Consider the following 15,224-nt stretch of genomic DNA (forward strand, 5'->3'; position numbering starts at 1 on the left):
TTTCTGTTGCCAGACATCAGTGTTGTGAACACTAATACCTTGTTTCCTCTGATCTAACGTGGAAAATAATGCACTGGGAGCTACAGGGGAAGGACATTAATATTGCATGAATCCTTTTAACTTATGAACAGGAACATTGGCAGGATGGTGGGAAGTGGGCAGAAGAAGGATGGCTCTCCCTTGTAAAGACTAAGCTGCCAAGAGTTTAAGTGATTACAAAACACCAGTGGTCCAGATTTGCCAAGAGCTGTGCTCTGCCTATCGCACTGAGCTCTTTATTCCACATGAATAAGTTTCATGGAAACTGAGGGGGCTGCTGTGGAACTGAATTCTGCGCAACAAACTTGGGTTCAGTAATTAAGTCTCAGACTTTGTGCTGCAAATAATGTGTCAGTCATGAATAAAAAAGAGGAAGAATAATTTACAAGAGACACTGATGGGTTGGCTGGTGGTATTTGTAGGATGTGATCCAAACCCACTTAATGTCAGTGGCTATCTTTCTGTTAACTTCAGTGGAGCTGACCTACAGGGCGCTTTGTTATGGTTCATCCTTATTAGTTTAGTGTGATAGTTCCCAAGGGTGTGTGTAGGACGGCTGTCCTCTGTTGTACACTCACAAAGGAGGCCATTTGGGCAACAGAGAGCTTATGCTCTAAAGAGAGAAGGCACAAGAGCAGAGCAACAGAGCATCATACCCTCCTGCTGATTGGGAAGGGGCAACAAGAGAGGGAGGGGAAAATGAAAAGCTTGTATCTTGGTATAGAATAAAAGAGGTGGTAAAAGAAAAAGTCCATCAGTGCTGATATTCCCATGTGACAGTTTGTGAGTGGTTTGTTTTGGGGGTTGCTTGCCGGTTCTCATTGTCTGTCCCAGACTCGCTGCATGTGCATTCAGGTAACCTGTCTGTGATCTCAGCAGAACCAGTTAACTGAGAGCCTGAGCATCTGATCCTGATCTCATCAGCTTTAAGAGTTTGTATACCTTTAAGTTAAGCATGTGCTGAAAGTGCTTTGCTAGTCTGGTATTAGGTGCTCAGTACATGCGCCTGGAAGGGCATAGGGAGAGTTTGCACTGACTAGACTCTGGGAAGAAACACAAAGTGTTTGTGATTGGTGCAGCCAATCTGGAATATACCACAAACACCAGATTAATCTCATTTGAAAGCTTTGAATTAAATCTGTTTACTGTAGTGGAGCCTCCCACAGTTCTCCACCTTCTTTTTGTTTCCTGGTATATTTTCATTTGGGAAAGCTGCAGTGTGTGTGTCTTCTCTGTGCTCGACTGAATTGTGACACTGCTAAGTTTTTTGGTATTATTGTTAAAAAGGAAACTCACATCATTAGGTTTTCTCCCCTGCTCCTTTACATTGCCTTGAATGCATTCCTGGTTAGGTCTTACCCAAAACCTACTTACTTTCCTGTTTCTTATCCTTTCAGCTTCTTCAAATGCAATGACTCAGCAGCTACAGGATGAATTTGACAGTAGTGTGGAGAATGCAGAAGCGTGGATGAAGGCCATCCAAGAGAGACTGAGTATCAATGACAACACCAAGGGACCTCGATCTGCCCTAGAAGCCAGACTGAGAGAGACTGAGGTAAGGGAAGAGTGATGTACTGTTTCAGAGGTGGCTGGCACTGCTACTGTTGTTACAGCGTTTGTTGCTGTGAACTCTGCGTTAGCTGGAAAACTGTTAGCTGCCCCTGCTTGCTAGAATATTTGTCCTGTGTGGATGGATTTACATCTGTATTATTCCTAATTTTTCCACCTGCAAAATATTTACAGACATGGTAGAAAAAGAGCATGGCAATTTGATATCACAGGCTTCCAAGCTTTTCAGATTGATTTGGAAAACTAGCAGCAGGTTTGGCAGGTGAAAATGTCCTATGATCATGCTTAAATCTGAAACAGTTGTGTTGCTGCTTGCAATTACCAGTGATTTGCAGAAGTCCAGCATATAGTCTGAGAGAATTAGATCATGTCAGTGTTCCATCTCCTCCAGGACTCTGGCACTGATGGAGAAAGATTGCAGTGTCCTGGTAATGGGCAGTTCTAGAGTAATCCCCCTGTCCTTTTCCATAAACCCTGATCATTAGAGGGTTTACAGGTCCCCTTAATAATCTGTCTAATGAAAAGGTAAATGTTTTCTTTATTTTTTTTTTCTGATTTTACTTAGTCTTTTGTATAACTCTTCTCACAGAGATCCTGTTGCAGATTGTGCCTGCTTTCTTACTGTGATTTCACATTCATTAACTTCAGTTTCATTAGATGTTATCTTGGTCTCATAATCTCAGAGAATGAAACAATCTTGTTTGTCCCATCTTCACCATTCATGAGGGAGTGGTGGTATGTCTATGATTAACATTGAAACTATTTTTATACTTGTATTACCTTTAATTCAGACTAGTATGTTCTTTACAGTAAATGGCCAAATCTTTCCCATCATTACCCTGAAGTCTTTCTTTTTGTGTGTCTTCTCGTGTTTGGACTCTCTTCTGAGGTTTAAAAACTGCAGAAAGATCCACATTTCAGGCTTACATGTCTTCAGCCTTTTTCCTTAACTGTGGCTTATTGGACACTGGATCTTGTCTCTCATAATGTAGAGACTTGTAGGAGTGATAGATGATGGCTAGGCTTGCATGTCAGTTATAAAAATTCTGAAGTATTTCCTCTTGGTCTATAGATTTATTTCTGCTCTTAAATGATATTCACTCATTCCTTTTGTCTGGGAAACTGATATTTGCAGTCTCAAAAAATACGCAAGAAACATGGGAACTTGAGTAGGAGAGTGATAGTTTGGCAAAAGGGGTGCATTCATGGCAGAGAGAACAAGATGTAAGGTTTCGAGGTTTGTGGTGATTTAATATGGCCTGAACTGAAGCCTGTTGACTTCCGTGGGCTTTGGAGGAGGCCTTTAACATGCAAAAAATCATGTTAGAAGATTTTTTTCAATTCAGACTTTGGGAATTAGTAATTCTAAAGAGTAACGAGTGTCTGTTCTCTCTTCCTGTCTGTACCTTATCCACTTCCTGCTCCCTCATCCTGCCTCCTTTCAGGGCCTGGCTTCCCTGTCTAGCTCATATGTCCTCGTGATGTGCTTGCTGCTTCACCTATTGGCTGTTCTCAAATGTAGCAATCATTTTTCAGTTCCATTTTTATATCTGGTTTGTTTTTGTTTTTTTTTTTTTTTTAATGCTTCCTTCCTGTGGTTTATTTTCTGTTAATTTGTTAATGAAATGCAAGCCAAAGCTAGCAGTCATTTAAAAAACAGATTTGAAAAGTGTACAGCCACTGCTTTCTCTCTGGCTGATATTTGCTTTAACCTGTTGGAAAAATATCAGGCTTGGAATACAGCTTTACTCCTAAATTTTTCCTGTCAGGTGATAGCCATGGCATTTATTTTCATTCTCTGCCCTACCCTTTGCCTTGCTTTCCTGGATTCTTTTAATCACACTTTTCATAGTAGATAGTTCATCCAGACACTAGTTTAAACGTCACATGCAGATGTGCTGTGTACATGCCAAAACAGTTTTTTCCTAGAATGTGAAACTGGAAATCAAAGGCCTGTGATTTGGTCTCAGCTTTGCAATAATTGCCATGGTCTTTTTGAACAAATCCCATAGGCCTAATCTTTCCAAAAGCTGCTGATTTTGAACTTCTCAGTGTTCTAATTATAGAAGTCTTTTCCTTCAAACTTGAAAGTTACAGCTTGCCAGGAGTTTGTGAAAGAACAGCAAAAAAAGGTAATCTGATGGTATTAGAAGTTTGGATAAAATGACACTGAAAGCTGACATCCAAATTGGGACCTAATTAATCTGTTGAATTGTACAGAACTTGTGTGAATTTTCCATCTCTGGGTAAAGGAGAAGAGTGTACTTAAAATTAGATGGATTAACTTTCAGTTTGTGGTATTCCAATTGATGGAAGATACATGTTTTCACCAATTCGTAACTTAGCAATTTAGGGTTGAAGTAAAATTTGGTAGCAGGCAGAAAATTCCACTACTTAATTTCTCTTGGCTTGTTTTCTGAGCCAACTTCTATTTGCAGTAGGAAGTCTTTTTAATATGCTTCATGATTTTTATAGTAGACTTTAAAACTGAGATGATGCAGTGTACCGCTGTGGAGATTGCCTCTACACTCTGGCAGGTGGGAGAGAACTAACATGGGGCAACACAGTGCTATAACACTGTAACAGCAACAGAAATACAGCCACAGATATTTGATAGACAATGACCTGGTTTTTGTAGTTCAATATTTTTCAACTGCTGCATGGTTTAAATTAAATTCAGTCCTTTATGATGCTTAAAAATAAACAGACCTGAAGAAAAGTTCATACTTTGCTTTCAGGAGAAGTTTTGCAGCAAGGGACTTCAGGATTCCTGGGTAAACCCAAAGTTTAAGTTTCTTCAATTTATACTTGCTTTTTTTTCATGCTTTCAGTCCTGTTTGTTTTTCTTATAGAAAATACGTGCACTGGAACCTGAAGGCAGCTTGAAAATTGACTTGATTCTTGTGAAGGCAGATGCTGCCCTTCGCAGCATCAGTGAGGATAAGAAGCATGAGATACTATCTAAACTGAAAGACGTTAAAGCCTTGTGGGAAGAGACAGCCATATACATTACTCACTGTCACAGGTAAGACAAACGTACTTTCTGTTTTGTTGAGGCAATTGTCTCATCCAGTGCTTTCATAAAGTGCTTCCTGCCTCTCTCTGATGCTTGGATTGTAGGTAGCAATCACTGCTAATCCCAGTCCCACAAGCATACTGTGGGACGGTGTGGGAAGAGAGGGTCGGTGGGTCCTCAGTGCTCTCTGCTTTCACAGCCCAGTCCACCTCGTGGCCTGGAATGATGAGTTTGGCCAGGCACAGAGGCCTTGTACAGCATATTTCCTCCACAGAGTAGACAGGCCCTGAGAAGTGAATCTGGACCCTCTGAGGTCAGAGCAGCTTAAAATTGCTGAGAACCATGTCCTTTGCTCTGAAGGCCTTATGAGCTTGCCAATCTCTACTGCTCCCATCATAATTTCATCTAACTCATCTCTCTTGCTGTTCCCAACAGCCGTATTGAGTGGGTGTGGCTGCACTGGAATGAATACCTGAAAGCCCAAGATGAGTTTTACACATGGATTCACAACATGAGTGTGACCTTGGAGCCTGACATTGAGTTGCAGCTTGGCTTAAAGGAGAAGCAGTGGCAGCTGAGCCATGCTCAGGTTCTCCTAAATGACGTCTTAAATCAGTCAGTCCTGCTGGAAAGACTGCTAGAGGAAGCTGCTTCCTTGTTCAGCAGGATAGGTGACTCCAGTGTTGATGAAGATGTTCAGAAGAAAATGAAGGTGGAATATGAAAAAATCAGGGAGCAAGCTGAGGTACACCTATAAAGAGTGGGAGGTGTTCAGTTTTCACCAATATACAGTATTGTTTGCTGTCTGCTTCTTGAGTGATGTGGCTAACCTGGTAGGACTGCAAAAAGAAACAGAGCTGAGCACCTCTGTTCTTTCAGTCAGTGGACTGTTTGCAAAAGTCATCATGTCCCAAGATAAGCTTTTAATTGTGATGCTGTTACACTGTGCTTTATGGTAATACTGTTGTAAAGTAATGGCAAGCTTCTTGCTGTGACCTAGTGAATATTGGTTTAGGTAATCTCTGTATAAATTTTGAATTGTTCCTCATCTTTCAACATGTTAGTGACTTTTTTGTATAACCAGATGAAAAGTACCCATTCCCGGAGCCAGGGAATATTATGTGCACACACCCTTGTTGGAGGAAGTAGCATTAGTCCAGATCCTGAGTTGCACTCCCTGTCTGCAGAACTGGGAAACACCAAGCTGGTAATCAGCTGTGGCCCAACACTGAGCTCAGCTATCCAGTTCCAGTAATCTGAAAGATTTTCACTGCACATAGATACTAATTCTTGCCTGATGCTAACCTTCCAGCTTGAACAGTTGTTAGATACCCTGGTGTAAGACATCCTGGTTCATATTTCAGTGCCAGTGATTTCCTTTAACCCTATTGCTGGGTAAAGATTCCAGATAAGGCTCGTACTTTTCACTTCTAAACTTGGGTAAAGACAGGACTGGACTACTTGGCATGGCTGAAGGGCAGACATCTGCAGGTGGGAGGAATTCAGTTTCTTACTAGCCTATACTAATAGAAATCTTCAAAAGGATATCTGAAATAGGTAGGTAGACACATCTATCCCAAGCATTTGGAGATCAAAATCTAGTCTTTGTCTCACAGTGGCTTCCAGGAATTCCATAGGCTGGAATTACCTGGTGCAAATACAGGTAATTTTCATTACATTGGTTCTGCTATCTGCCTCTGTCATAATGTTGCTTTTTACTTGTTCCCACTCCTACACCTCAGTCCAGAACTGAAGCCTGACAGTGATGTATGCTTTCCCTCCCTGAGTGCTGTTGTACAAAGTTAGCTCCAAATAACACTGGAAGAACACCACATTGGGATGCTCGTGCCATTGCTTTGCTTGCTGTACACATACTTTTTAAGTAAAACAGCCTGAACCCCAAAACAATGAAAAACCTCCTGAGCTGGCACCTTCTGTGAGCACGAAATTCAGGTATTTTTTACCCATAAAGATAAAACTCTTAAGAAGTCTCTCTGAAAACCAGAGCATATTTCGAAATGCTGTAGCTGCACAGAAAGGCTGTAGAACCGCTGCTGACAGACCTGAGTCCCAATGCTATTTAGTTTTAAAGGTAGATCTCTTGATTACAAGGCAGCTGAATTTACGAATAAGAAAGTTCCTGGGAATTCAGGTGTTGTTTATCTAGATTGCCATTTAAAATTCTCATTTACTCCCTTTTAATCAGGATTTGCCTTTGGTTTTGAAGCAGGAGACAGTCATTAACTAGTTTAATAAGGCAGTTCTTTCAAACAAGTCATTTGAATACTCAGGGCCAGAATGTGACCTCTTTGAGACTGGTTTTACATAGTGTAATTTCCCTAACTAACTTGGATACATGCTGGTGTAAATAAGATCAAGAAGTGGCTCATAGTACTTAGACAAAATATGTCTTTATGACTCCTGCTAACTGAGACGCTAGGAAAAGCTTTTCTTTGGCATTGGTTACAAATACCACATTTCATAGAAGAATTGAGTGACAGAATCCAGCAAAGAAATCCCTCTTTCAGGAGGTATGGAACAGAGAGTTGGGAAGCCTTGGATTTTGCAGCTGAAGTAAATGTAGAGTTCATTAGCTAATGCCAAGGTTATGGGCTCCTTGGGAATCATATTGGAAAGCATAACACTTGTTAGAGAAACCCTGCTACGTCTTCCAGCAGGAGGGAGGAATGAATGGAAGAGACAAAGGAGTTGTAAGGGGATTGTTTGGGCCTCCCACATGATGAGATGCCAGGCTAAATGTGACTTGCAGATGCCAGCTAAATGCTTGAGCTGCCTCCCAGAGGAGGCTCACTGGTGTTTGTAGATTGCACTTGTGTTTGAAGAACATTTTTAGATCCCGTGCAGTTGTCCAGCTCTATCAGAAGGCAGGCTTTTGGGCAGTGTTTCTTAAATGGTTTGCCTGTGACATTGCTTCTCTGCTATGAGCAAATGGTGGAGGCTGGTTTTTTTTTTCTTAGTGCTAACATGTGTCCTTATCATTCCCAAATTTTAAAAGCACATAATTTGCTTTTAATTACATTGACAGGAATATTAGATGTGGCAGCCATTTCCTGTGTGTTTTCCCTTGCCTAGTAAAATAACAGTATGCAGAGGTAGATGGTTGTGGGTTTTAGCATAAGTAATGACTGAAGATGGTAAGAAAAGTTGTGATACACTGTATGTTCATATTTAGTCAAATACATCAAATACGTCTGAGCACAACAAATGAATTTCAGTCTGTGTTGTCTCTTAACTGAAACCTAGGTATTTATAATGCCAACCCTCATGTACCCTAGAGCTAAGACTAAAAGCGCCAGGAAGGACTACAGGAGCTTTCTGAGTACCGGAGTGCTCTGCTTTCATAGAATCATAGAACAGTTAGGGTTGGGAAGGACCTTTTAAGACCATCTAGTTCCAACCCCCCTGCTGTGGGCAGGGACACCTCACAGTAAACCATGTCACCCAAGGCTTTGTCCAACCTGGCCTTGAGCACCGCCAGGGATGGAGCATTCACAACTTCCCTGGGCAGCCCATTCCAGTGCCTTACCACCCTTTACAGTAAAGAACTTCTTCCTTATATCCAATCTAAACTTACTCTGTGTACATTTTAACCCGTTACCCCTTGTCCTATCACTACTGTCCCTAATGAATAGTCCCTCCCCAGCATCCCTATAGGCCCCCTTCAGATACTGGAAGTCTGCTATGAGGTCTCCACACAGTTGCCTTTTCTCCAGGCTGAACAGCCCCAACTTCCTCAGCCTGTCTTCATACAGGAGGTGCTCCAGTCCCCTGATCATCCTTGTGGCCCTCCTCTGGACTTGTCCCAGAGTACAGGAGATTTCTGAGAAGACAGAATTGCTCTGCTTTAGATGCCACTGATGAATTTGGAGCAGGAACTTCCTTTACGTTCTCTAGATTGCCTTCCAAAGGAGGCTTGTTTGGCTTTAAAGGAGATGTTAGGGGAGAGGGTTTCCTCTGCCTCTGCCCACCCTCCTTGAGTACCCAGGGTGGGACATATCCTGCCCAGACACATCTCTTCTGCAGCTCATGGTAAACCCATTATTTTCCTGTCAGTGCTCCCTCTTTCCAGGGCCATGTGCTTGCTTAATGTCTCCTCATGTTAACTAAGTGCATGTGGAGATTAACACTGTCCTGCTCCCTGATCAGCTAATCTAACAGAAGTGATACTGTATTTTCCATCATTAGAAAGTTTCCCTGCCTAACCCCTTGGGGGAGTGGGCGGGACCTAGCCAGCTCTTCGTAAGCCTATTTTTTGACAGCTAGCACAGTCTGTCTAGATCCATGGCATCTCTTCCTTGACCTCACAGACCAGCAGGAGTGTCCAAACTGTGTGCTCCTTTGTGTTGGCTGAATAGCCTGGGCAGGGGTGAGTCATTTTTACTTCCTTTCTAATCCTTTATTTATTAACATAAGACTTTTGAGTTTAATAATAGCTCCACTTTGTTATCCTGACCTCCTCCCTTTGGAGCTTCTGTCAGTGCAACAAATCAGCCTGATTCCTTGGAATGCATAAGCTTGGACTGACTTGTTTCACTTCTCTGGCCCATTCACACTGCTATAAAATTGCATTCTTCTCTGTTTGGCCCATTTACACTGCTGTAAAATTGACCTCCCTAACATGAGGTCAAGGTGCAAATTGTTTAACCTGTATGCATTTCTGCAGATTTGAGAATCAAGTCAGGGGGCTGTAGCAAACAGGTGAGGTGTTTTGCTATATGCATCTTGGCCACAGAAGTCTGTAGTCATAATTCTGGTTTTTGGTCTCATCTAAACCCATGTTTGCATAGATGGTGCTATTAAAGGTTTTAATAAGTGGGCAGTATTTCATCCTCCATGGAATCAGTTGTCCCTTAGCTGTCCCTCTTTTGTACCAAGGCGAGTCAGCTAACTTTAAGGGAGTCACTCTGTATTTGCACCAGTCAGCAGAGATTGCAGTGGCAGTGTGAAAAACAGGCTGGTGTTATGCCACCCGTTTGTGGCTTTGTACTGCACCACAGGCATAACCTGTCACAAAGAGGAAGGACGAAGTCCCACAGGGACTGCCACGCCACAGCACGTGGGAGATCCTATGGTGACTGATATTCATGCTGCCCTTCTGCTGGCCTGGATGATGAGATGTTGACAGAATGGCAATGGCCCACTGCCACCTAAGGCAGGTTGTCAGATGTGATGACATGCCCAGAGCCTCACAGAGGCAAGGGAAATGCAGAATGGGCTTCAGATTCTGTCCACCATTGCAGCTATCACCCTGCTCTCTGTGGAGGGCAGCTAGAATGAAACTCAGAGGCATGGGATGTGTCCCATATAATGAAAATGAAACTCAGCCTGTTGTGTGTGACAGCAAAGCCTTTCAGGAGTGCTGCAAGCACTAAATGGATTGAACAAGGAACAATTTTTTACTCATGTAACCATAGTGTACCTCAGTTGCTCTCCATGCCAACTGATGAAGGGCAAGAAAAAATCATTCTGATTATACTAGTGAAACAACAGAGCAGGATTAACTGTGATTTGTATAAAATTTTCTTCAGCAAGACCTAAGCTTCAGCTGACAAACAAGGATAGCTTAGGTAAATGTGACTTTTGTCTTGTTGCAAGGATGCCAGACTGGATCAGCAGGGAGCATCTCAGCCCCTGTAAGTTCAGGAATTGTTGGTTAAAGGGTGCACACTCAGTAACTCGGAAAATGAAACCTGCTTCCCATAGGCTTAAATTTACTTCCAGGGTCTGTGATACCGTCTCAGGATAGTTTGTAATCTGCTAACTGAATAAGTATGAAAGTTCCCAGTCTACATAAAAGTAGATGGTCACTTTCTGTAGAGCCTGCTTAAATAATGAACACTTTAAAACAATGTGTACTCATATCCCTAGTACAGTCTGTCTTATTTTCATTTTGAGAGATGGGCAAAGTAGGTCTGCTGTGTGCTCATCTTTATTTTTAACCAGCATGGGGAACAACTGCTTGGTAAAAGTAAAAAAGTAAGTAAAAAACAAGGTAAAAACCGGAAACTGACTTCTCTCTCTTTTCTTTTTCTAGTGAGATACTAGGAAATTTTGGGAAGGAGAGGCTAGAAATTCACCTGAGAGGACTTTGCAATTTGTCTTATTGGAGACTAGCCATTGAAAGCCTACAGCATGACCCAAATGGGGACAAACTTTTACATACTTTTGTGTTCTGTTTCTTGCGATGAATTCTGAATTCTTCTGGAGGCCAAGTGCTGTCGGGACTTAGGGAAAGGGACTCTTGTTTATAGATTCTGTGTTACAATGTAAAGGAAAAAGAGCCAGATAAGCACTGTCCTTACAGCTTGTGATGTGTCTTTTTACAGAACAGAGTGAGCCTGCTTAAAAAGATAACCAAGGAACATGAGCAGTACAGCACTAACATCAACCGGTTTCAATTGTGGCTGAATGGTGTGACGGAAAGATTAAACTCCTGCATTGGAGAAGGAACCGAGTATTCGGCAGAGGACAAGTTAAAGGCACTGAAGGTCCTTAAAAATATAATTCTAACAAGGAGCTAGGATTGTGTGTTCTTTCTTTATGCCCTTTTATGTTTCTCAAACCACACAAGGGTGTACTTGAGAAAAGAATTACACAAATGAAATAAGGTGTGATTTTAACATGGGCTGGGAGAAGAGTTGTGTCAGGTCCTAAAACTGTTAGTACATACAGTTTTTCCAACTGTGAAGTCGCAGGCTAGTCTGTTTTGTTCTTCATAAAGCCTCATCTCCTATGGTTATGTGATTCTTTGAGAATCTTGCCATTTAAACTTGTTTAAGTGAGTGATATTTGGTAATCATGATCCAAATAAAGCCTGAAGGCTCACGGGTTTTGAGAGTTCAGAGCTGGTGATACTCATGCCAGTTTTGAAAACAGTATCCAATATTTTGGTGCCACTGCCTATACTCTTTGGCTTTAAATCTCTCAGAGATCTGACTGTAAGAATTCCTTAGTGCCTGTAACTCCTGTTTTTGTCAGGGACCTCAGATGACAAGCATTTATGAAAATCAGTATTTTCAGAATCATGGCAGTTAGTACTCTCAGAAGGCAAGCGAATTACCAACTCTGGCTTCTGGTCACTTGAAACGAGACATACTTTGTAATAAGAAGGGAAGAACAAAATATGTACAGCCAGGGGTGGCAGTCTTTTTCTCTATTGCTTTCAGCTTTTCCCCCAATTTCCCATCCCTGCCCCTAATCTTTAACTTCTTTCTGCAGGAAATTGCCAAAAACATTAGGAGCGGTGGAAAGAAATTGGACCAACTTGAAAATGAGTGTGGAAATGTGATTGAGAACACCTCCCCACTTGGAGCTGAGAGATTGAAGGATGAACTTGAAATGCTAAGAAAAGCCTTGGAGAAGTTGAAATTGCTGCATAGTGAGGAGGAGGAGAGACTGCTCAAGATCCAGGAGTCAGAAAGTGCCTATGAGTCCCAAGCCAGACAATTAGAAGCAGACATCAAGGTGTTGAGAAAATATCTACAGAAATTAGAAAATCACCTAGAGCCTGGGGAAGGGGAAAAGACTGAAGATGAGTTTGTAACCCTGTGGAGAAAATGCAATGTAAGTTGTTATCCTTTGTATGCTTAAAACAAGCAGGATCAAACGCAGCCATAGGTTGAGCATGTGTAGTCACATCCAACAACAGGTGCCTGTTCCGTTGGTAAAAGGTGGTAAGGAAAGAGTATGATTGTGTCTGAAACAGACTAAGGAAAATATGAATAGCAGCAGTGGAATCAGCTATTTCCGCCTTTATCTCACTCAGCACAGAGGGAGCAGGGTTGGAACATGTGTTGGAGTTTGTCTTGTGTTTGAAGGGACCACATGCAAAAAGAGCACAATACAGAGCAAAAAATATAATTTGCCCTACTTAAAAAAAGCAAGAAAATTATGTCTGACCGTATATACAAATACACATACACACACACATATACATCTATTTTGGGGTATTTGGTAAGACCATTTCTATATTCTGCGTTCATCTGTGTAAGGTATGTTCCTGTATTCTTTTACCAGCAGAGACATCTTTAGTCCTACAAAGTCCCAAGTTTATAGTAATCCAGTATTTATACTAAAATTAATCTATTGCAAAAATGAGTGCAAAAAGTTTATCATGCATAATGTAGATAAGAATCTTTGCCACTCATTTCCTCTTGAGGACTGTTTTTGCATTTATTATCTCTTCTCAAAATGCCTTTCATTGCAATTACACGTCTAGAACTCAGCAGGGCTAGCTAGGAAAAGTATATGAAAAAAGGATCTACGAAATGCTGACTGGTTCAATCCAGCTACATTTACATAGGTTTTTTGTTGTTTTCTTGACCTAAGCACCGTAAAATTAATATGCTGTATATATGAGTCTTTGAGAAAGACCTATTCATGCAAACAGATGCAGCTAAGTCTGCTCCAGAAATGCATCTCATGTTTTATACTGCAGTCGGTGAGCTGAGACTGGACCTGTTTGTGATTCATTCAGTGAAACTTGCAGATCAGATGCAGAGGCTAGGCACTGTGAAGAGAGGAGAGAGAGCTTGCGGGAGCAGAAATGTTCCAGAGAATGTTTTCTGCTTTAACAAAGTCTGTATTCTGTATAACCAGAAAAAAAGGCAGCAGCAGAAAGGGTATGTGTGAATATCCTGAGAGACAGCCTTATCTCTTATCTCTTACATGTGCCAGACACTAAATGAGGTGTAATAGAATAGTTAGGGTTGGAAAGGACCTTAAGATAATCTAGTTCCAACCCCCCTGCTGTGGGCAGGGACACCCCACAGTAAACCATGTCACCCAAGGCTCCGTCCAACCTGACCTTGAACACCGCCAGGGATGGAGCATTCACAACTTCCCTGGGCAGCCCATTCCAGTGCCTCACCACCCTAACAGTAAAGAACTTCTTCCTTTTATCCAATCTAAACTTCCCCTGTTGAAGTTTGATCCCATTACCCCTTGTCCTGTCACTACAGTCCCTAATGAAGAGTCCCTCCCCAGCATCCCTATAGGCCCCTTTCAGGTACTGGAAGTCTGCTATGAGGTCCCCATGCAGCCTTCTCTTCTCCAGGCTGAATAGCCCCAACTATCTCAGCCTGTCTTCATACAGGAGGTGCTCCAGTCCCCTGGTCATCCTCGTGGCCCTCCTCTGGACTTGTTCCAGCAGTTCCATGTCCTTTTTATGTTGAGGACACCAGAACTGTACACAATACTCCAAGTGAGGTCTCACGAGAGCAGAGCAGGGGGGCAGGATCGCCTCCTTTGACCTGCTGGTCACACTCCTTTTGATGCAGCCCAGGATACGGTTGGCTTTCTGGGCTGCAAGCGCACACTGCTGGCTCATGTTAAGTTTCTCATTGACCATTAATCTATTAATTGTTTTTATGATTAAGGCAACAAGAGCAGCTCTGGCTGCAGAAGAGTCCAATGTTGAGAGACTGAAGGCTCAGCTTAAGGAACTGCTACGGTTTTCCCAAGATGTGCAGCCACACACTGAGAGTGTTGTCTCTGCAATACAGCAGTATCAAAGGTAATGGGAAGTCTGATTATGCTGGGGCAGTGGGGAAGAATTGCCTCTCAGACACTGAAAGGATTAACAAGGACCTAAGAAAAAAGTAATGTGCCATCCAATTGTAGGTGACTGGTAGAAAAGAAGGGCTTCTGCTAATTACATCTGCCTCCACATTGCAGTAAAACTGTAATTTTAGTCATTTGCTAGGAGCTGTAGGCTGCTGGCTATTTTCAAGCAGTAATCTTGCATCATTAATGTTGTGTATGGTTTGAAGAAAATCAGATTGTTGGCAGCTAATTTGATCATCTTAGCATTTTATAATAATAATTTATGTATTTTGCTTGCCTTTTATGACAGCAACTAGAAATTCAGGACAAGAGCTGTAGTAAACAGTTCAGAAGAATTATGACACTCCCTTGTTGACTTTATGGTAGTGATTCATCAGCCTTAGCAATTATTTGGCAGAGTTTATTCTCTTTCTTCTGCCAGCATATATGCATGATTCCTGTTTTCAACTTGCCTTGGGTTGGAAACTCTGAAAGTTTAGCCTCTCCCCAGACTTAAGCGTTTCCGTTTCCAGGCTGCCTGGAATCAGGAAGTAAAGAAGCCGCAGCAAATTTTGCAAACTACAAGGAAGGAGCTTTTTTTTTTAAGGAAAAAGAAAGGTCAGTTTTCTTGCTGTATCCAAGCTTACCTTCCTGTGTTGAGTGCACAGTATACTGTCCTGCTGGAAGGGGGTTATAGGTCATTACGGGAAAGGATTTCAGTTTAACAAGTAGATGATGTTGAAAGAGAAGCAGAGAAGGCAGAGGACTTGCCTCTAAGTAGGAAATGGCAGCTGCTCTTTTGCCAGCTCCTCTAAAGATTCTTTGCAAAGTCTGTCAGCTTCACAGTGAGCCTTGCAGGGGCAGCAGAGCAAATGGCAAAGAACATGTAATGTTAGAACCTTCTATTTGCGGAGCTTTTGGCCTCTGCAAGCTTGCCTTTGTTTACCTCCGTAACGTCCCGCTGACACAGGTAAGATTATTGGGTTTGATTTTATAGAAAGGCAGTATTAATCTTGATTGGCATTGCTCTTGCCAG

The 15,224-nt window shown here is 42.0% G+C and overlaps 1 protein-coding gene across 8 annotated transcripts in view; it reads left to right on the top strand.

Annotated features, from left to right (window-relative positions):
• The window catches only part of SYNE3 (spectrin repeat containing nuclear envelope family member 3), a 72,527-nt gene that overhangs the window by 23,350 nt on the left and 33,953 nt on the right, over window positions 1-15,224 (top strand). For all 8 annotated transcript variants that reach the window (XM_065685489.1, XM_065685487.1, XM_065685493.1 and 5 more), the window contains exons 2-7: window positions 1,437-1,594; window positions 4,461-4,633; window positions 5,060-5,369; window positions 10,972-11,133; window positions 11,864-12,208; window positions 14,023-14,159. In XM_065685489.1, coding sequence (XP_065541561.1) covers window positions 1,451-1,594; window positions 4,461-4,633; window positions 5,060-5,369; window positions 10,972-11,133; window positions 11,864-12,208; window positions 14,023-14,159 — 1,271 coding nt within the window. In that variant the 5' untranslated portion in view covers window positions 1,437-1,450. The remainder of the gene's footprint in view (window positions 1-1,436; window positions 1,595-4,460; window positions 4,634-5,059; window positions 5,370-10,971; window positions 11,134-11,863; window positions 12,209-14,022; window positions 14,160-15,224) is intronic.

This window comes from Lathamus discolor, chromosome 6 (genome assembly GCF_037157495.1).
Source record: "Lathamus discolor isolate bLatDis1 chromosome 6, bLatDis1.hap1, whole genome shotgun sequence".
Lineage (NCBI taxonomy): Eukaryota > Metazoa > Chordata > Aves > Psittaciformes > Psittacidae > Lathamus > Lathamus discolor.